Raw genomic sequence first — 22,541 nt, 5'->3', positions numbered from 1 at the left:
CTCCGATGGAAAACAGGGTAAATTTAAATTGGTGAATTTCTAAAATGACCAGAAATTTTAGGACCATAAACCTTTTCTATTTAACTTTTGTGTTGTGCTCTCAAGTCTAACGCTTTTAAAAAATAAAGCCTAATTTGAGTCATGTTTTTATTTAAAAAATGGGCATATCTCATTCCAGTTACAATTACAGTACAGGTGGGGGGTTTTTAAGAGGAGTTTATGTTTCATGTCCTTCGTCTATATCCAAAAGGTCAAATAAGATAGTTACCAAACACGTTGGACAAGAAAAAAAACCCCACTCAGGGGGGTTTGTGTAATGCTTGATCCTTCCCTCTGAATTCAGTATTATTTGTGAGTCTTTTAAATACTACAAATTAGCTCCCTCAATACCAAGTGGGGGCACCTGATTGAGATGGCTCACTTGGTAGAAAGAAATGTTATGTCAGTATGTACCAGATCTGCCAGTGGACGAGGTGCCCCTGTGGCAGCGTCGTAAGTCAGGCTGACGGCTCAGCATTAAAAGGCAAGTAAGTAAAGCCCGTGTAGAGTCTACCATTTCAGCTCATCAGCAGCCATAAGTATGACACAAGTATCATTAGCCAGCAGCTCTCGTAGTGCAAGAAGCGGGGAGGAAGAGACTTGGCCCAAGAAACCAGATATGGAAGGTGTCAGTTGTCTCAAGTTGTCTCAAAAGAACGCATTCACGAGCATACGTTTAAGGGAAAAAAAAAAAAAAAAAAAAAAGAGCTCGTTTAAAAATAGAGGGTTTTCAAACTGGTGAGTCAAAAAGGATCCAAATCTGTTTCCCCTTTTGATGCTTCCTAAAAAAAAACCCATCAACATTCATTTGTGTTGCCAGATGAAACGTCAAACTCCTTTGAAAGAAGTTGGGCGTGGTCCATTATTGAGTTGCGTCAATAAGCAACACGCTCTGCAGGCCAAACAGTGCCACATGTACTAACTGGTTTTTACAGACTGTGTCTCAGCTACATCCCCCTACGAGGGCGATTATGGTTTCTAAAGAGGCAATTACTCAAACACGACCAGCCCAATGGGAAAAGCCCACAACGCTAAGCTATATGCTGGACATGTCTGCACCAGGCTTGCCCTGAATCGAATCGCAATTTGCTGAATTTAGGAAGTGATGGAAATAGGTGAAGGATGTAACATAAGTGGATCAACTCCAGCAGCTGTGGTCCACGGGCTCTTGAAAGCATTCTGACTATTTAGTTCCCACAAAAGAATATTCTGCACCCAGTCGAGGACTGAACAGTTTGACTCAAAGTAGTTCTTTTCACTGAAACGATTTTTCCAAACCACTCTAATGGGTGATGGTAACCTGTTGCAAACTCATTTTCACTGAGGGCCACATCAGCATTGTGTCTGTCCTCAAAGGGTCAGATGTAACTTATACATGTAACTAAATGAAATGAAAAATAAATGCAACGACTCCTTAATGTTAAATAACTCATTATTTATCTATTATAACATTTTAAAGTGACAATTACAGCTGAATAAAAAAACATATTTTCTTGTTACTTTAGCATAAATCCTTTTAAATTAGATTCTGTCAGGTTAGGTTATATGGAAAGTGTTTAAGTCCTAATGTATAGTTGCCCAATCCAATATTTCAAGTCAGATTCCCCCTAGATATGAATAAATGCACACCAGTTTTTAGTTTTTATTTTAAGAAATTAAAACCTTTTATGCTCTTGCGGGCCACAAAAAATGACATGGAGGGCCACATTTGGGGCCCAGGCCTTGAGTTTGACACATATGCTTTAGATGAAGCCTAAAACACAAAAAGCACATGGTGAGGGGCTTCCAAAGGGTTTCTGTCCGAAAAAAACTTCCAGAAAAGGAGACATTCCCTGCAGCTTTTCCTGGAATGTGTCAATAACAGCCCAGAGCACAAGTGTGAACGAGGAGGATAAAGGCGATCAACTGTTTAATTAGTGGCTCTGACACACTCCCTGCATGGGGCGAACGCCTGCAAGAAGTGAGGAGTACAGAGACCACGAGACAGAGGTTTGCTGCACGAGACAGAGGAGCTCGCTATGAATAAGATGGTGAGAACTTTGGACCAAAATGAAGGAACCTGTGACATGAAAAGGGACTTGTGCAAAGTCAAAGTCGTCCACATGAGAACACAAAGCAAAGATGTGGAACTATTAACTGTCCCTTGTCTCTCACATGGTCTAAGGGATGGAAGAGTTAACCTTTTAACCAATTAATATAAGAAAAATAAAGTCAATGAAAAACTTGAGAAGTCACAGAAATAAAATAGAAGCCAATGTACCAATGTACAAAAAACCTCAAATATTGACCTAATAAATAGTTCACTCTCTGTTTTTTGGAGATTTTAAGTTATTGCCAAAGGATAGCACAGAGCTCTTAAATCTCAAAAGGTAGATAAACTGTCAAATATTAAGGAAAACTGTAATGAATTCAGTTTTTTGTGTAGATATAAAGTCAAATAATTCCTTTTGGCCTACCTAATGGCTTCTCTTATGGGTGATACAGGCTGTCTGCAGGCGTAAAATGGGGAAAAGGGGGAAGCAAGTGGCCTATACAAAATATTGAGGTCGTAGACCGCTTGGTGAGCCTGTAGAGCGCACATTTTTATGTACATTTTTCTACGATCATAGCACACTAATACAACACACAATGGTCAGCAAGAGTGAAATAGGTGAGTGAGGCAAGTGTGTCATATGGATTTTATTTATTTTTCAAGATTCAAGATCAACTTTATTAATCCCAGAAGGGAAATTTAGTTCTAGTAGCAGCAGACACAAAATATACAGGGAAGAAAAGAGGAAGAAATTGAATAAAATAATTAAAAAAAATAACTATACAGTCGAAAAAACTCTAGAACTTTCAATAATATCTTATGTACATTCAAGTCTGCCAGATGAATTGTAAAGTCTAATGGCTGATGGCAGGAATGACTTCCTGTATCATTCTTTTTGACTCCCCCCTCAAACCCTTTGGACTCTGCAAGGATCTGTTCAAATAAGTGCGTGCTCTTTGCGTCCCGTGTAAAGATTTGCCAATTTTATGCGGCAGGCAACCAGTATCTAGGCACATGGGCAGATGTGATGCTGTACTTTGCTTTATCAGCGACTAGAATGTGGTGCAAAGGGCACCGTATGACAGCATCACCCGTAGGTCAGAAGTGCGTCCAATTTACGTCTGCCTTACGAATACCTCACAATGCAATTACAACATGCACGGCATTTGTACGTTCCATTTCGATGGCCCTCAAGGGAATTGCAAGACACACCTGTGCTCCTCTTAAAATGCGGCCACGTCTCATCGAGCCCAGACAACGGGTCAGTGGCTGTACGGGTGCAAGTCACTAAGCATCAAGATGTGTTGCATATTATACTGGAGCACTCCAAAATGCAACAATTCCACCTCAAACCTACTGCTGGCTTAAAGACAAAAAGCTGGATGAATTCAGCAGATAACCAAAAGGGGGCTCGTTATACAAGGAAGTCTATCCTAGTAGACATCAACATAAGACAGCCCCACGTCTGAACAGAAATAAAACATACACTGTGGTTCCAAAGTGGTTAAAAAAGACCTTTTCCTGTATTAAACGTAGCTATGTTGGTTTGATCAAATAATTTGATCTGCTTTGATAGCAGGTAGAATTTCAGGAAAAACTGTTGTAGGGGTCTCTGGGGGGTGGGGGGGTGGTAGAAAGGCATTGTACGAGATCCTCAAGCTTTATGATGTCAAGATATTAAAATAAAAGTTAAAGCAAAAATAACTGTCAGCCTTTGTAACAGGGGGGTCCTGATCCAATCATGTGACCAGAAATGAGACTCACCCAATAGATGACTGAGTAAATGTTCAATCGTTCTGAAGATACTAAAGTTACAGTAACCAGATTTTCTCACGACTAAGTATCACCTTAATGTCCAGCTGCACCAAAGAACTTTTTTCATGTAAACATGGATCATATTCAAAAAGAACTATGATTCTTAATGAACCATAAGTCGTTGTTTTAGGCTAGGGCTGGGGGACCTGAAACTGAACACCAAAGCGGGACCTCTCTATGTGGAGTTTGCATGTTCTCCCTGTGCATGCGAGGGTTTTCTCAGAGTACTCCGGCTTCCTCCCACTTCATAGGTTAATTGCTTACTCTAAATTGTGAATGTGAGAGTGCATGGGTGTGTAATTGTGGCCCTGCGACAGACTGGCGACCAGTCCAGGATGTCTCCTGCCTTCGCCCACAAGTGGCCGGGATAGGCTCCAGCAGCCCCCAACAAACGGCTTAGAAGATGGATGAATGAACCAATGTTTTAGACTATTTATTTTTTAGAAAATTGAGATTTTATTTTCCCGGTACTCTGCTCTCTTGCGCTTCAGTTGTTCGGAAGTCAGTCCCCCGGTCGCTCGCAAAGCAGCAAGCAAATAGGAGCTACGTCCACGAGAGTAAGGGGTAAAAATTATTATGTTGTATACCTTTACGAGTTTTATGTGTTGACCGGTTACACTTGATGACCGGTTATTTTGCGTTTTGACTGTTGAATTTACTTATTTAGACTCTAGATAGCATAAACCACATTTATTTGTCCTACCATAAATACAGTGGTGGACAAAATTGTTGGTTCCCCTCAGTTAAAAAAAGAAAGTCTGCAATGCTCACTGAAATGACTTGAAACGTTCAAAAGTAACAAATAAAAATGCATTTAAATTATATCATCAAAATATGCCATTACCTTTGAGTTGTTGATTAACAGAATTATTTAAAAAAAAAAAAAAACTAATGAAATAGGGCTGGACAATAATGATGGTACCCATAACTTAATATTTTGCTGCACAACCTTTTGAGGCAATCACTGCAATGAAACGGTTTCTGTATTTGTCAATGAGCCGTTTAATTGCAGTGATTGCCTCAAAAGGTTGTGCAACAAAATATTAAGTTATGGGTACCATCATTATTGTCCAGCCCTATTTCATTAGTTTTTTTTTTTTTTTTATAATTCTGTTAATCAACAATTCAAAAGTAATGGCTGATTTTGATGATTTAATTGTCAATACATTTTTATTTATTGTTACTTTTGAACGTTTCAAGTCATTTCAGTGAGCATTGTGGACTTTCTTTCTTTAACTGAGGAGTACCAACTATTTTGTCCACCACTGTACCACAATCAAAGCATTGAAAGCGTGACAGCAGATAAAGAACAATAACATTAAAAAAAGAACAACACATAGCATTTTCTCAAGTAATACAAAAATATTTGGTAAGCCATCCATTATAAGAAATGCTACCGCCCTTGTAAAGTAGACAGCATCTGTTCCGCATGGGCTAGAGCCTCTGATAGGAAAATAAAGCAGGAAGTAATAAAACTGTGAGACATTAACTGCAAAAAGGAAGCTGTATTGCCCTCAGACACTCTGGGGTGGAAAACAAACACAGCCATATCAGACCAGATTAAGGCAAACCCTAATGGGCCTCTGAGACACCTCCAGATAAGAGTAAAAAAAAAAACCTGAAGGAGAAGAGCTGAACTTATTACCTGAATCCCTGAATCTCCTAAAAACCTTTAATGAAACCACTATCATCAAGACCCAAAAGATCTAGGTCAAAAACATTCAGCAGCACAACCTTCTACCATTGAGGACCTTTTCCACATGTGGCAGTGGATGGATGTTCTTTGACAACACCTAAGGAGGATATAAATATAAAGTTAGATTTGTTGTATCGTCCATGTATAAAAAAGGTGCACTTGTAATAAGAGATTTGTGTCTGTAAAAAGGTTTTGCGTTTGTAGAAAAAAAGATGGTCATTCCTCAAAAGTGATTTAAGTAAGTAAGTACAGTAAGTTAATTTTATTTGTATAGCAGCTTTCACAGACAGAGTCACAAGTTGCTTGACAGGTTAAAATATTGATATATACAAATAAAAAAATAAAAACAAGAAAGACAAAAAGCATATACCACATAAACAATCACCTCAAGCCCAAATAACAACAGTTTCAGTTTAAATGCTTTGCAAAAATAAAAAGTTTTCAGTTGACATTTAAAAGAATCCACAGAGTCCAGATCTGTCTCCTCTGGTTCGGAACCGTGTGCGAGGGACCATCAACAGATTCTGACCCACAGACCTCAGTGCACGAGATGGACTGTAGGGGGCGATCAGATCACAGACATATATGGAGGAGCTTGAGAACGGAGGGCCCTAAAAGTCAAAACTAAGATTTTGAATTGATAACGGTTAGCAACCGGGAGCCAATGAAGAGCTTTGAGGATAGGGGAGATGTGATCTCTTTTCTTAGTGCGGGTCAAGATCCTCGCAGCAGAGTTCTGGATCAAGTGCAGGCGTGACAGCTTCTTCTTGTTCAGACAAGAAAACAGACTGTTACTGTGGTCTAGCCGTGTAGACACAATGGCACGAATAAGGAGTTCAAGATTTGTCCGTGTGTGAAACATCACACACACATACGAGCACAATCATTGATAAAACCCAAGTTCCAAGTATGATTCCTATGCTTCTCAATGAATCAACCAATCTGCTGGCTTTCACCTAATCAGTGTGTTGCTTAGACCAGCCAATCAGATCCACGGTACCTATAGCAGGAAAAGGCGAAATGGTAGAAGATACCATCAGAATTTTCTGTAATTAATAACGATACGTAGTAGATGGCGTATACTTATAAAACGCTTTATACCATGGTCCGGTTGAATACTCGATTCCGATTGGCTGCTGGGTATGCGTTAAAACCTGATAACTGCACGGTGAAAAAAGAAGTTCCGGTCGACTAGCTTAAATGATTTGTATCACTGCGCCGGCTTCTGTCAAACAACCTTTTGCTTCATCATCTGGGCAAAAACAAGCGGTAAGCGATTAACTTTCCCTCTGAATTGATGCTTTATTCAACCCATCGGGACGATCAGCATATATATATCGCCGAATCTTGACTGCAGCGGTGGTGCTGCGCGACGCGGACTACATGTTACATATAGTACGCTGTTTATGAGAAAAGTGATCCAAATCGAAAAAAAAACAAGAATTAAGGACTAAAACCTGGTTAATATGTATTGCTTTTGTAAGTGACCATGGTATAAGCGGGTTAATGGCCTTCGAAGTGTGCGGTTACTACTTTTTAACGCACTTCGCGGAAGCAACCGTCCTCCGCTTCGCGTCGGACGGTTCAGGCTTCCACGGCGTGCGTTAAAAAGTAGTAACCGCACACTTCGTCGGCCATTAACCCTTACTTAACTATTGTATTAGACGGCCTTAAGTGCTTTACAGTCACAGTCCCATTCACACACACTGATGGCGACTCCGAACACTGGCGCCAATCTAGAACCACCAGAAAGCAAGGCGTCTTGCTCAAGGACACTTTGACACATGGATACACAGAGCAGGAACCCAACCTGCAACCTTCCGATCAGAGGTTGACCGCCCTGCCTCAGCAGCACAGCCCCCGTCAACACTTTTTTTTTTGTTGCAATGCTGCATATTTTGGGTATGTTCCTCCATTTTCGTCCGGTCTCTTTCATGTAGAGTGAAGAAACGTCTTTATACAAAACCTTTTTACAGACACATACATTTCTCATTACAAATACAAAACATTTTTACGCACTGACATTACTTAAGCAACCAATCTGACTTCACACACGAAAGGTTGTTTTAGCCCTTTTCAGTTCACTGTTCAGATTGGCATCCAGGTCTTGCTTTTAACCTGTAAATGTCTTTGCACAGAGCCATGCACGCATGTCGGCGGAGACAGTTGAAAAGGAACGGCATACTGGAGAAATCCACACCACTTCTTGGCCTTCTTGCCCTGGCCACAAAGTCACGTGCCCCCCAACGGAGGGAAAGTCCCTGAAATCAGAGGCGACTGCATCTTCAGTGTCCAAACTCAGTTTCCACCACCAGCAGAAAATAAAAATATGCGTTTCTGTATAAACCTGAGAGGTGCTTCCGCAAGTGCAGTACATATATTTAACCTGGAAGTGACATGAACTAATGTGAAGCTTCAGTGATAAATATAGAGTGGAGTAAATGCCGCTGCAGCACCGGCCTCTTTTAGAGTTAAAGTGGCGATTGTTATCACAGCAGGTTGTCACTGTCGTAACACAACACGGCGCATTTGAATTTCACACAGCAGAAGGAGCGGAAAAGAGCAATTGTAGCAATTTAATGTTATAGAAATACCAATTCAAGTCCAAATGTGTCGAAGAAAATGGGCCGACAAGGATCAAATAATAAGCAAATCAATTCCCAACTTTTTAAAGAAAAAGGAAATATGTTGTTAGTTTAAAAAGAAACAAAAAAATATTTGTATGTGAAAAAGGTTGGGTTTTGTTTTGCACCAGTGATCCTTTTCCGTCTCTGTTGGGTTAACAGACATGAAGGGCGCCCCAAGCAGACAGCCTGTGTTCTTCCTGTTGGGGGATCAACACCTCAAAATGAGCTTTACATGGACAACAATAGCCCCGAGGGAGGGGCGAGGGCAGCCGTACCGACGTCTACAAGCCCTTCATAGCGGCACATGTCTGAGTACAGTGACCTACACCTGCCTTTAAAGCCCTTTCTACACAGGTGAATATATTATCCAGACCAGTGGTCTCCAACTTTTTCGAGCCGGTTTAATGTCAGACAATATTTTCATGGACTGGTCCCAACATGGCCGAAGTTGACGTTTCATTTTATGGCTTCTGGTTTCTGAAAAACCTAATTTTTACGTAATAATGTTACTACAAGAAATTTAGTTCAAAAAAAAAAAAAATCTGAAAACATTTGTTGATTTCTTTTTGCAGATGACGAAGATGCAGGGAAGGAAAATTGATGATTTTTTAAAAGTTGTTTCTGATTTGTAAATATTCAATAAAAAATAAAAAACATTACGTTTCTTAGCTGCTTGCCTAATTCACCCTTAATCTCCCGTTTTCCAAGTTTCCTTAGATCCAAAAACTCTTTAGTAGGTCGGCAACTTTATTCGATTGAATCTTTATTCTCCATCAAATGTTTGCGGTTGCTTTACTTTGTGATGAAGATGAAGACGTCAAAGTGAAAGCTAACAACTGGATGCTACTTTTAGCTGGGACCAACTTTCTAGGTGGGATGGATAAATAAAGCAAAGTAAAATGACACAACCGTTGGAAAACTGGTGTTTTTAATTTTAACAGTAAATATGAATCCATTGTGTCGGGATCTTTATTAACTGTATGTGAAATGGTCTAGTATCAGTCGCCGCGTATCCAGCAGGGTACCTTCTGGTCCAGATGTCGAGGGAAATTCCTGGTTTCGTCTGTAGATAGCGGATTTATTTTTCTTTGAAGCCAAAGACCTTCATTTGTTTTTTTCCCTTACTCTTTTCTCCTCAAAGAAAAATTTCCAAATACCGATACATTTTTTTGTTTGTTTTCCATTGGCTTTGTAGCTTTGAGCTACTAACTTAGAAATCTGAGCAGCTGCTGAAATCACGTGATACGCCAAGACAGACAGATGTGATGAACCAAATCTGGTAGTTTTCCAAAATTAAATTTCCTTCAGTATCAGAAAATAAACTAAACGGAAATAATTGAAGTTGGCATATGCATTTATTTTTTTTCTGTCTACGGCCTGGTGCCAAGTGGCCCACAACCGGGGGGGGTTGGGGACCACAGATCTAGAACACCTGAATTAAAAATTGGATGCATTTGTGCTCAAATTCTGTCATTCAGGTCTTTGATTGCTCGATCACGCAAACAAGGACACACCGTAGAAAATCCATGATAAAAGCCTTAATAGTAGTTTTGTCTGTGCAACCAGCAGCATGATGGGTAATAAACGCGCCTTCATAACTACACCATAGCAAAGGTTTGTTGTCCTTGTTTTGCCCAAGGCACAGACTTTCCCCTAGAATACCGGCTAGCTTACAGTTCCTCGCAACCGAAACCTACTACTGGTGCAATAAAAATGTCGAGCAATGTCGGCGCTATCCAGCCGTGCAATGTTGAACCAGATGCCAATTTGGATGAGGAAAACAAAGGCGTACATGGATCTAGTCGTCTAGTTGTGGATGCATCAGAACGTCACAAATAAGATATTTCTTAAATCGGCATTTTAAGCCTAATTTTCTTTATATACGTTTTCCTAGATTGATAAAATGCCACAAGAACATGTTAAAAACACCAAAAACACAAGTTCCATTGAAATGGGTCTTTAAAAGTTAACACAAGAGCAAAAAACTTCTCAGTAAAAATTGAATACTTGATAAAACTATCACATCCAGTCACATCCACCCATTCGGGGGGTTGACCGGTACGGGTGCTGCGGGCTTTTGGGTTGTCCAGGCCCGTGGACAATGGTAAACAGTAGTGGCCACATCTTAAAAGGGAGCGTAGGTGGGTCTTGTAGTTTCCTTGAGGCTTGTACTACCACCTCATGAAAATGGAACGTAGGATTGTTTAGCAATGTGAAGTATTTGTAAGGATAATGTAAGTTGCGCACACTTATGGAGTACTGGTGATGCTGTCACCCTGTGTGCCCTTTCTCCACACCCTAGTTATTAGTAAAGTACGCGCATTGGCTCCTTACCGACCATGCCTGTAGAAAAAATGAGTACGAACATTTACTCTACAGGCTCAATGAACAGCCTATAACTTTGATTTGATGTGCTCCATCTACATGTCTTGTACAGGTTTACCCAATTTTAATCCGCAGACAGCCCATATCCACCCGTCAGGGCAGTTGTGACTAAGGTCAATGGTTGAAAGTTGGGAGTCTTGTGGCTGTCAAAGCTGGGATTTAGACACATCATTACATGCTGCTCAACCAACTCCATATATAAGATGGAATAAAGTCAATAAAAAAATATGTTTAAATGAAGTATTTAGCAAACAACCAGAAATATCACATTAGCTCATTTTTGAAGGTCTCTTGACGCATCAACAGTGAATTTAACACCAAGTTGATAAAGCTTCCATGAGACATATTTTACCTATTTATAAACCTAATATTTAGCTCTTTTTGGTTAGTTTGTGTCTTACAAAAACTCCTCTAACTGCAATCACATGATCACTTGACAGGTATCCAGTCAGCTAACTGGCCGTAAAGTGCCAGTTGCAGAACCCAGTACAACTTTATTTACCACCCGTAGCACCGTGAGAAACCCGTCAGAACAATCTGGTCCTGTCAGAAACAAACATGACACAGCCTGCTGAGATGCTCTTCACCAAACCGGGACATTGTGACACGATTGACACCTTCACAATACCGTGCCCAGAAAAGACAACATCCTAATTCCCGACTCGAGTGTTTCTGTCTTTATGCGTCTGCTTGATAGCGAGGAAAGAAGCCAGCAGCAAGAGAAGGATCAGAAAAAGAAAATGCTAATTGTCTTATCCCTGTGGGATTTAAGCAAGACAGAGGCAAATACTTAAAAAACTTCCCTACTAATGCAGCCATGAGCTTAGAGATACCAAGTGTCACCTCCAAACTTGCCCATAGATACAGATCATGCAGGAATGCTGGGGGGGGGGGGACCTGAAAGACCCAACAGGATCCAGCCCATCTCTGCATATAGAAGTTACATAAAGCATCTGTATCCCAGACAACTATCATCCCACAGACACATTACATCACCACTGAATGTTCTTGCAGCCAAAAGGAAAGAGCTTTTGTTTGTCGATGCGCCAAATGGCGTCATTTAAATGAGCAAAAGACGCGTTTCGGCTTTTTATTTAAAACCCACCAGAACAACAGCATCCATCACTTTTTTCATTTGTTAGGTGGCCAGACAAATAAAATTTTCTCCACTTCCTGAAGATTTCAAGCATCTATATTATTTAAGGCTAGAACTGGAATGAAAACACAAGAGACAGAGAAAAAAAAAAGATGATTCTCTAATATTAACCTTTTAAAAATCTGAAATACTTATTTTTCTGAAACGCACAAAGATGCTAACAATAACAATGAAGCTGAAAATGACAGGTGGAGGACTGCTGCCTCACAAATATGATTATCCTCCATCAGTCCAACGTTATGATAAACTATACAAGGATGTAAACCTACTTCCTGTGGCTGTGGTGGCGTTGAAAAAGATGGGTGTTTAGGGTGTTTAGGCTGCTTAGGAAAATTTGCACTTAACCATTAGTATTAACAGAAGTCAATATAAAGGCTCACTCAGGAAACAAGCCACTGATGGGTGAAAAAAGGTGGTAATGCAATGTTCTGACATTGCTTTACCACCTTTTTCTGTCAGTGACAGAAATCCATCTATCTTTACCACCTTTTTCTATCATCTATACATTTTCTTAACATGTTCAATCCCTTTTGGGGTCACTGGGTTGCTGGAGCCTATCCCAGTCACTGTAGGCCAAAAGTAGGGTACACCCTGGATGGGTCGCCAGGCCTACACAGGGTGACAAAAATCATTTGGCAACAAATTTACCCAGATTTAAAATGGAATCACCAGTCAACTGGAAAAACCTGAATGAATAATGTCATGGCATTGTGATTCTCAGAAGCATGTGCTGACATCTAAAGTAGAGCTGTGATGGTGTGGGATTTTTGATCACCGCGGTGATGAACCAGCAGAGGGCGCGGTGTCGCAGTTAACAGCAGGCCCCCAAACTTAATTTTAGTTCACCTAAAAATAAAATTTTCATTTAAATTGGAAGAGAATCAAATGAGGTTCAACCAAAGTGAGAATACAAATGATCCAGCGGATAAAACAGAAGACCAAAAAAAACATTTGTTATGCAAAAAACCATCTACAACTCCAGGTAAGTGCAAAAATCCTGAAAACCTTTATCATCCAACCTAATAGTGTGAGGAAAGGAAAGGAACTTATTGATATATAAGAACCTGAGAAACGTAACCATCTGCTTTTTTTCTTCTTTGTGCCTTTTTTCTTGTCCTTTCTTTAAAAGTCCATGTATTGACCAACACCACCACAAACCTGTTGGTGTTAATTTACCAGACTGACATTTCGGTTGAGTCTCAAAAGTGCAGAATGAAGGAAAAACTCAAATTAACAGGTATAACATTTTCTGGAAATGGAAGTGAGTCTGTCTGAGTTGAGAAAGGTCTCAAGTTTAGGGTCAAAGCTTTTATTTTTATTTTGCACGGTTGACTCCAAAAGCAATACAGGAACTCCAAGACCCAAAAAAAAACTTTCCCCGCACCTGCCAATCTTACCATTCATATTTAGTTTGATATGCAAGCTAAACACATAAAAGTGTTTAGAAATGAATGAATTTGATGCCAAGTTAAGAAGTGTACAAATGCACAGACAGAGACTTGTTTTCATTGCCTGACGCCGGCAGCACTGAAGTGCCGGCTGACCTTTCCGGGGAGCAGCGTGGGAAACACTGCAGCGATGTTTATTGAAATCATATGAGGTCCCTGCCGTCTCTGCATTCAGCGCACTGCGCTGACCCTGGACGCTTGGCGGCTTGGTGTAAAAACAACAGAAGTAAAAATCTGATTTCGTCCAAGTGGATAATCGTCCCCTCTGATTTCTGAAGCTTATGGTTACCCATTCGTCTCAGATAAGATTTATTACTTCCCCTTAATTCGGACATGTGGAGACTTGTTTGATTACTTCATTTATGTTGCTTTGAGCCATGTTTTATCAATGAGAATGGAACCACAGATGACTAAAGTGATCTATGGTTCTACTGAAAAGCCAACATTTACATTTGTGACACACTGTGTGAAACTACGTCGACTTGTAAGGGCATGCGATGAAGGTGAGTCGGGGATTAAAGCCTGCGTCACAGAACTAGGATGAGGGTTGATCGTGTGTATAGGACAGGTATTACGACCTTACCCTCGGATCATTTGTGGTTTAACGTCTCCATAACAACCAAACAGTTCCGCAATAAGGTGGAAAGGTCGACAAAGTCCTCACAAGTTTGAGTACTTAGCGATCTGGTTTAGTCTTAAACAAGTACAGTAGTCCCTCCCTATAGCGCAGTTCACCGTTCAAAGTGTCATTACACAGATTTTTGAAAAACAAATTCCATAATCTTTTATTTTTTTTAAGAAAACATTGCGTTCTGCGTCGTGTTCGGCTGTTGACCTTGTCAATCAATTTCCTTGGTGCCTTGTCTCCTGTACAGAAAGCTTCCAGCTTGACAAATCTACACATTTCTTCAATCGCCATCAGATCTTTGGTTTAATTCGATAACAATCGACTTCTTTCTCTACAAAGTTTCGAACTTTGAAACTTTCAACGACTGAGAAAAGTGTAAAACTATTAATGTCCGTCTTTGAAAGTGTACAGACAATAGGGCTAGGTGTCACCAATACTGTCCAGATACTCACGTGACACCCCCCCCCCCCCCCCCCCCATGTTTACCTTCATTACTGTACATCAAAGTTAAAGACCAGCATTCCAGAAGGAACAACATGAGCTCAAACAGCAGACATTCACTCGACTGGTCTCTGCTGGGTTGAACTGATACACAATAATAGGCTCTTCGTCTCTGATACGCCAAAGCATCCGTCCTCTTGATTCAAGTCACACTAAAGTCTGACTGAAGGACCACCACCTTTTATTTTTCCATGACAGTAAACTTACACAACAGCAATATGTATCCCGTTAACATGTCAACCATTATTAATTGATTGGGAGTAATCAACTAAGCATCTTGGCTATTGGAATGCAATCACAGTAAAATCTTGCTCTGTGTGGCAATTTTCTGATTTATTCTGTAGAGCACATGTGTCAAAGTCGAGGCCTGAGGGCCGCATGCGTCCCGCGAGAGCATTTTATATGTAGCACTGTTAACGAATTCACTACGGATCCCATAATGCAACGCTTCAGTGGCCCTGGTGAACACTAGCCTTGAAAAAGGGGATTCTGAAAACAGAGCCTTTAAAAACCGATTGGAGGCAGAAGAAATGTTTACTGACATTACTGGATGTTTCATTTGTGGAGCGAATGTGGCTGGAATTAAAGAATCTAATCTAAGACGGCGCTATGAGACAAGCGACAAACACGCACTGTGCTGAGCAGCTGAAGGTGAGTTTGAACGGCGCTTTGGTAACTCTGAAGAATTTTAAAAAAAAAGAAAGGAAGTTTGAGTTGTTGTAATGGAGCTGCAGTGTTTGGCACACTGAAGGTAAAGTACATCACTGCAGGACCCGCACAGTTTATTCCCTCCATTCCTGCAGAAAAGCCCCAGCTCCGTCTGTTTGGTGGAACATTCCTGGGTGAGAAGCTCTTCTCAGTGATGAAGACGAACCAAACAGCAGACAGGTGTCGTCTCACTGATGAGCTCCTAAAGTCCATCCTGAGAATCTCCACGACACACAACCTCACAGCAAACACAAACCAACTCCTGACAAAAAATGATGCCAGGCGTCCAGCTCTGATAAAATGACACAAGAGTAAAGAAAATGGAACGTATCACCTTAAAGCACTAATTTTATTGATATTTCCAGGTTTTGTTGTTTTGTTTTGCAGCATATTCCCATTTTGAATTTGTGTAATTTTGATGGGATACATTTTTAAAGAGAGCAAAATCTTTTGGTATATTTAAATTTTAAGTTTATTTTTGTTACAAAATGACATAAGAGTAAAGAAATGTATTTTTTTTTCTTTTAACCTTTATTTTATTTCTAGCTTGTATAATTCTGACAGGAAATATTCTTTTGGAGAGACAAGTATACGTTCTTATTTAAGGTTTAAGTTGATTTATTCCAGAATAATATTTTCAGTCTATTTATTTCCCCCATCTTCAGGTTTTAAAAAAAACTTACATTTTACAAAAGTTGATCCTGTTCGGCCTACAGCCTGTTTTGGTTTTGATTTTGGCCCCCCAAGCAATCGAGTTGAACGCTCCAGCGGTAGACTTACGTATGAATGTAATGACATCATTTCCTGTTACTTGAAAACGCCCACCGTCTGTTCTTCGTAAATATGGGAACTCTAGCTGTGCTAATGTAGGAACCAATACGTCTAGAAAAATAAAAAAACTAAAAAACAATATCTTTTGGTTTTCCATTTGTATTCTACTAGGAAGAAACAGCAGTTTCAATGAATACGCAACGCTCTGTGGTCTCATGCAACTACGTTGCATCAACTTTTCCTGGACTATACCAAAATAGCTCCCATTATCAACCATCTTATGGCGTGAAAAATGGGATAGTTAAAGACATCCGAACATTGGATAGAAGACGTGCATGTAAACAAATTCATAGTTTGGCCCAAAGCGTAGCTACCGCTGTTCGTGAAAAACATGAGTAGACACTTTTCTAGCAAAACTGGCATCCTTTTAGGATACTGGAAACCTTCAACCGGTCTATGCTTGCTGGTGCCCCGGGCCTCGCTTTGGACATCTAACCCATAAAGGTTGTAGAGGTCATCGAGGTGTTTGAGCCAGCAAGAGAGCTCGCTTCCAACAAAGTCACCTCACTGCAGGACGAAACCCACATCAGTCAACCACCATCACCAGTACCCCAACCTGGTTTTATGTAGGGTGTACACATTAACTACAATACATATTCTCTGTGGCTTTTGGCAAAAAGGCATCATACAGGGATTGCCTGGTTGTGTAGCGGTTAGCACCATCACCTCACACCAAGAGGTTCAAATCCTGGCTGGGGCTTTTCTATGTAGTTTGCATTTTCTCCTAATTGATTCTGGATACAAGTGTGTTGCTCATCAACAGCAGGGATAGGCTCCAGCAACCACGTGACTCCTAAATGGATTCAGCAGGTTTACAACAGGCGGACAGTTTATAATCCCACCTTAAGATATAATGCAAGCATACATGAATATACAGGAATTTGGTTATGTATATTTTTATAGGTTTTTGCTAGTTTTGATACCTCTTGTGTTCTTTGTTTTTCTTCTAGTTTACTTCATGTTTATCATTTAGGTGACCGTCTGTCATACTGTGACCAAACTGTTTCCCTCTGAATCGAATCAAACTTTATTTATAAAAAACACTTCATAATAAGAAAACACTCAGTACTACACACCAGTGGTGTCCAACCTGTTTCAGGTTTAATGTCAGACAAAATTTTCACGGCCCGTTGGAGGCTGAACTACGATTTTTTTTTTTTTTTACTTCCAGTTTCTAGTAACTTTCGAGGCTAACCTTTTTTTCATGCTCTGCAGAGATTCTGCATCTGCTTTAAACTTTATTTGAACACTAGATTTTATGGAGGCCCTTTTAAAATGTAATATAGATCTCCCATTGACCCAGGACTGACGAAGCTAAAAAGTCAGACGGCACCTTAAGCATCATCCGACTTTTAAGGTGCGAGGAATAAAAAGTAAATAAAAAACTCTTAAACTGGTCAAATCAAATTAAAGGCCATGTCCGAATAGTGTTTGTAGTGTTTTCCAAATGTACAATTCCAACATCAAGTGCACTAGAAATTTCCCAGAAGTCTCTACAAAAAACCAGTAAAGATAGATCCTCACTAGATTGGCAATTATAGACCACAATGCAATGCGTTTGAACAATTTTTGCCAAAAACGAGTATTAATGTGTATGTAATGTGTTTTTTAATAAACCGTCAACCTTTTCATTATTAGAACACAGTGTATTCATAAATCGTTGTCATAAAATGCTGCTATTTAGATTTTCACTTCCTGAATCTAGTGACATATTTGCCGCTTGAAAACAAAGTAGTGAGCATGATACACGAATTGCTTTTAGAATCCCAATAAAATCCGATGTAGTTTGTTAGACGGTTGCTGCTTATTTTACTCAAATTATTTGTGGAAACAAATGTCGCAATAAATCCATATTTCGAGTAGATTCCTGGTTGTTGTCTGTTAAATGCAGATCACTTTTATTTTGAAGTCAAAGCCTCTTCTGTTTCCTTATTGGCTCCTTTCTACTCAAACAAACGTCCCAAATATGTTTGTTTTTCTTAACTTTGCTAGCTTGGGGTCGGCGTAGCCCCTTTAAAGAAGATGGATTTTGACACGTGACCGAAAGACTTGCATAAAGAATAGACCGGGTTGGTATTCGAGAAGGCATGTTTAAACTAGCCTGACTTTAAGCCTGAACTCTGGCTGAAGTCCGCCTGAACTTGTTTACTCTGGGTATGTCGGTTCCAAAAGACTGGATAAGAGTTAGCGTAATCATGCTCAGCTTGGTAACCCTGGGTTACAAGGCAAGTACACAAAGGCAAGTACATAAAGTACATTTTCAATGGATCGCTGATTTCCGGAGTCACCATTGAAACGCGTGGAGAAAAAGAAAGCGCTATACTTCAGTGAGACAGAGTCTGAGGTTTTAATGACGGCGTATGAAGATTATACGACCATCAAAAAAGTAACACGGCTGCATCATCAGCAAAAGAAAGAGTTTCTGCTTGGAGAAAAAGAACAGACAAAGTAATCGCACGAGTTTCTGATCTTATTTCCATTTTCATTGTGATGCATATAATGATAAATAATAATAATAATAAATAATAAAATGAATGAAACAAAATGGATTCATAATAAAAACATTAAGACACTTAATAACTGGGCAAAACACAGTAAAACAGCTAAACACATTTAAACCCAAATCCATCCAGACAGGCAAAGGGAATGGTATCCCACAATCCCTTGCGGTGCCGATCTAACTGCAACACCAAAGTTACACCTACTTAATTGAATTAATTTGAATGAAAGTAAAATAAATGTCTGATAACTACGTGTTATTTTTAGGTTGACTTAACAAAAAAAATTATTTATCTTAACTGAAGCAAATAATTAAGTTAGATCAAAGTAAAAAAGTTTATTTTTCCAATATCCATACATGGTCTTATCACTCTCTCACGGTGGAAAAAGTATTATCTGAGCTTCTTCATCCACTAAATCATCTTCAAATGGACACGCCATGCTGCTTCACCTCTCTGAAAACAAACTAACCTTCAACTAAACCTGCTGCAGACCAGGTTATATTCAGAGCATGAGTTGCTATGGCAACTTGACATACCCTGAAACATACCTCTATTTCTGGAACCGAAAGCTGAGGTTATCAACTTCCTTAGCCTCAAACTTATGGAAGCGATTGTGTAGCATAATTAAATATAAAAGTCAAAACCAGAAATGCTTTTTCATTTTCAAAATGAAGCTGCATTTTTTGACTCAAAATTAAAATGAAAAAGCAATCCACCAAACAATAACAACAACAAAAGCACATTTAGAAGATAGATGGTGATGGTGATAGATGGAAGATGGATGGACCAACACGCACTCAGCTTTGCGCTGAGTGCGTGTTGGTCCATCCAGCAAATGTTTAGCATGGCGAAATCTGCTATAACTGTTGATGTGACTCCAGCTGTACTCGAACAGCAAAATCAGTGTGAAGCTGCAGGAGACTATCTTCTAAATGTGCTTTATTACAGTTGTGATTAATATTAAGGGCCTGCTCGCTCATAATTTTTTTAAATCCGCGCGGTCAGTGCTTTTTTCTTCGCTGCAAGGTCCTGAAAGAAGACGGGTTAGCATTAGGCTAATATGTGCTTCAAACATTAGCCGTGGAGGTACTTAAAACTCCGAACGGGCAATTAGAATCTTGGATGTAAATATGTGGGAATTACATCATCCTTTATTTTATTCTGGATCGTAGCAGCATTTCTGCCATCGGCGATTGGGAGCTCCGGGTTGCGGGGATTCGCGCTCCGCTATGCGAAAGCGGCTCCCGGTCCAGAGAAAAAAAAGCTTGGGGGGGGGGGGGGGGGTCATCGAACCGCGGTGCGTCCACAGAAGGCGGAAATACTGCTACGCAGTCCCGAGAAGCTGTGTAAAATCATGAGAAGTTCACAACCATCACAAAGCCGTCTTCTCTGCCGCTAACACAAAGCTCCACTGCTCGACACACGGAGATAGCACTGACGTCATCGCCCCGCCTCCCCTCTGGAAACGCTAAGTCGAATTGAATAATGCGACAATGTTCGCAGGGTGGATGTGAAAATGCAAATGCAATCCCCTCTTTGCATTTTCGTTTTAATTATGACACATAAATAAGCGGTTTTAAGTATAAAATGAAAAAGCATTTTGAAGGATTGCTTTTTCATTTTAATTTTGACTCATTTGGTGCAGTTATATTTTGAAAATGAAAAAGCATTTCTGTAAATCCATTTTAAATGACAAATTTTGCTACACATTTACCAAAGAACTTTTTGAAAATGAAATGTCAAATACCATTTTCATTATCATTTTAATTAAGTGACAGAAAAATCAGTGTTGAAGTAGAAAAGGAAAAGGATTTTGAAGGAAGGATTTTTCATTTTCATTTTGAGTCAAAAAATGCAGCTTCATTTTGAAAATGAAAAAGCATTTTTGATTGACTTTTATTTTTAATTATGCCACATAATTGCTTCCATACAAACTTACCGTAGTAACTAGCATAACCTGCTTTCTGGAACCCCCCCCCCCGGATGTGGTGGAGAGAATCTAGTAATTTTCCAAAATAAAACGTTCTTCAGATTCAGGTTATTTAAAAAAAAAAAACGGGGTGGCGTTTTTGTTCTTTTTTACTTTGCCAACTTTACCAAAAACTTGTACCGGTTCACGAGAAAAAATAAAAAGCAACGTATACATAACATAAACAAGCAGCTCAAGCAACATGTTTATAGACAACCAATGAACAAATGCAAGCAAGTGTGACAAAACACACAAACATGAATGGCATATTGAGAGGTCTGACACGAATGTAGCGTCTGGTTGCATATCTATCTTAAAATAAAATGGGGGGAAAAAAACTACTCATAAAAATTAAATGCATCAAATCAGGCTTAATTATGCAATAATTTTTTGATGACTCATTTGAATTCATAAAACAATGGGGATCGCAAATCAGCTGCAGCAGCTGCTGCTGCTTCAGATGTGTTGCAAAACAGAAAAGCAAAACAAAAGTAAAGTAGTTGACATTGTCTGAGCATGCAAATAGATGGAAAACAGGTTTAGTCAATCCAGGATTGGGGGGGGGGGGCACCTGAGGATTTTGTAATCATGACAGATTTGACTCATGAAGACGCAGATAAACAAACATGGAAGGCTGTGTTGAAGCTCTATCTAACCAAACATCCACCTATGCATTCCTGGTGGAGGAAGCTGCATTCCTGTCACATCAGGCATTCCACGCTTATGAACAGACGCGGAGGGGCGGGGGCATCATTCCCCGACACTGCGCAGGGCATTCCTCGGCTTTCCCCGCGAAAATCACCAGGGAGTCGCGCGCGGTGTGGAGGCGGGGGTGAGAGAATGGTGGTGGTGGGGGGGTAATTTAAATTACCTGCAGACACGTTTCAGTCATGGTTATGGCTTACCTGAGATCGCTACGTTTGAGGCATCAGACGAGGGGCTGCTGGGTAAATGATCTGACTGAGTGCTCTCCAAGCCCAGTACCGCATAGATGACGAGTCCGCGAAGCAGAATTACCACGAAACTCATGGTGGAAAAAATAAAAAAGGTGGAAATGTGGGAATTCGTGTCCTGCGTGTGGGGATACGAGGAGGGGGGGGGGGGGGGGGGGTCACGGGGGAAAAATTATAAAGAAAGAAAAGAGATGGTATTATTTAAATTAAAATATATTTTTTGGAATTCATTTTAAAACAATCAAATGTGTATATATTTAAATAGTGGTTTTGCCGACTAAAAATAATGTGTTTAGCAAAAAACTAATAATAATAAATCGACTAGCAGTTTTCAGAACCACTGCTAAAATAAAAACAACAACTACGTCCAACCCGGTGTCTCCTAGCAGGTCCGAGGCTAGTCAAAAACTAATTTCAGACTATTTCAAATAAGACGCCACTGATTTTTGAACACATATTAGCTTAAAACAACTAGCGGCTAGGAGAGGGGGCACACATGTAGCTTATCTGGGAATTCAGAACTAACAAAAAGGGGGGGCTGAATTTAAAAAAAGGGGGGGGGCGGTGGATATCCAGGAGCAACAACTAGCTTATCAGGTGTCAAATCCTGTGAGAAAAATGTGCAGTGTCCTTCCACGTACAGTGTCCAAACGTCGGGGGCAGCTTCGGCATGATATTCCGCCTCTTCACGGCAAGGTAGCAAATCCAATTGCATCAAAAAGGACACATTCCCGGCGGGTTAGTCCGTCTCCGGCCGGCGGCAGCGTCCGCGCACATCCGCCTGCTTCCCAGATGAAGTTTTTTAAGTCAGCCTTTCATGGCTCTGCGTGATACTGTATCCTCCTGTCATATCAGCTGCTCACCGACCGGCTGATGCGGAGCCGGCGAAGGGAAAGCCGAGCGGGGCGGAAGTCGGTATGCAAAGCGACTTTGACGTGAAGAGGCTCGGAGTGGGAGGGGGGAGTCATTTGGCTCCAGCTGGCAAGACACCACCTGATCGGGATTTGGAGTTGTTTGGGTCTTTTTTTTATCAAGTCATAGAAAAACAGCCGGGTATCTATACCTGATACCGCGGAGCTCCCACCCCACGCAGCAAGTTTTTTTGTTTGTTTATTTCTTTGTTTTTATTTTATTTTATTAAATAAAACCCTCTGGTGAAACTTCAGAGGCTTTCCTGCCACGGTGGCGCGAGCGCCGAACATAATAACCCCCCCCCCCTCATTGTTCTTCGCCTCTACACTCCTCCTCTTGC

The 22,541-nt window shown here is 40.3% G+C and overlaps 1 protein-coding gene across 2 annotated transcripts in view; it reads right to left on the bottom strand.

Moving 5' to 3' along the window:
- The window catches only part of stim2b (stromal interaction molecule 2b), a 69,666-nt gene extending 47,434 nt beyond the window's left edge, over positions 1 to 22,232 (bottom strand). The window contains exons 1-2 of one of the 2 annotated variants that reach the window (XM_023966199.2): positions 21,931 to 22,232; positions 21,242 to 21,407 (exon numbers count right to left, since the gene is read on the bottom strand). In XM_023966199.2, the coding sequence (XP_023821967.1) occupies positions 21,242 to 21,365 (124 nt within the window). In that variant the 5' untranslated portion in view covers positions 21,366 to 21,407; positions 21,931 to 22,232. The remainder of the gene's footprint in view (positions 1 to 21,241; positions 21,408 to 21,930) is intronic. The other variant, XM_078936457.1, reaches the window with a different exon arrangement.
- Between the last annotated feature and the right edge of the window lie 309 nt (positions 22,233 to 22,541).

Source organism: Oryzias latipes, chromosome 18 (genome assembly GCF_053564925.1).
Source record: "Oryzias latipes strain Hd-rR chromosome 18, Olatipes_Hd-rR_3.1".
Lineage (NCBI taxonomy): Eukaryota > Metazoa > Chordata > Actinopteri > Beloniformes > Adrianichthyidae > Oryzias > Oryzias latipes.
Note: the sequence above shows the minus strand (reverse complement) of the source record. Positions and strands in the feature narration are given on the sequence as shown.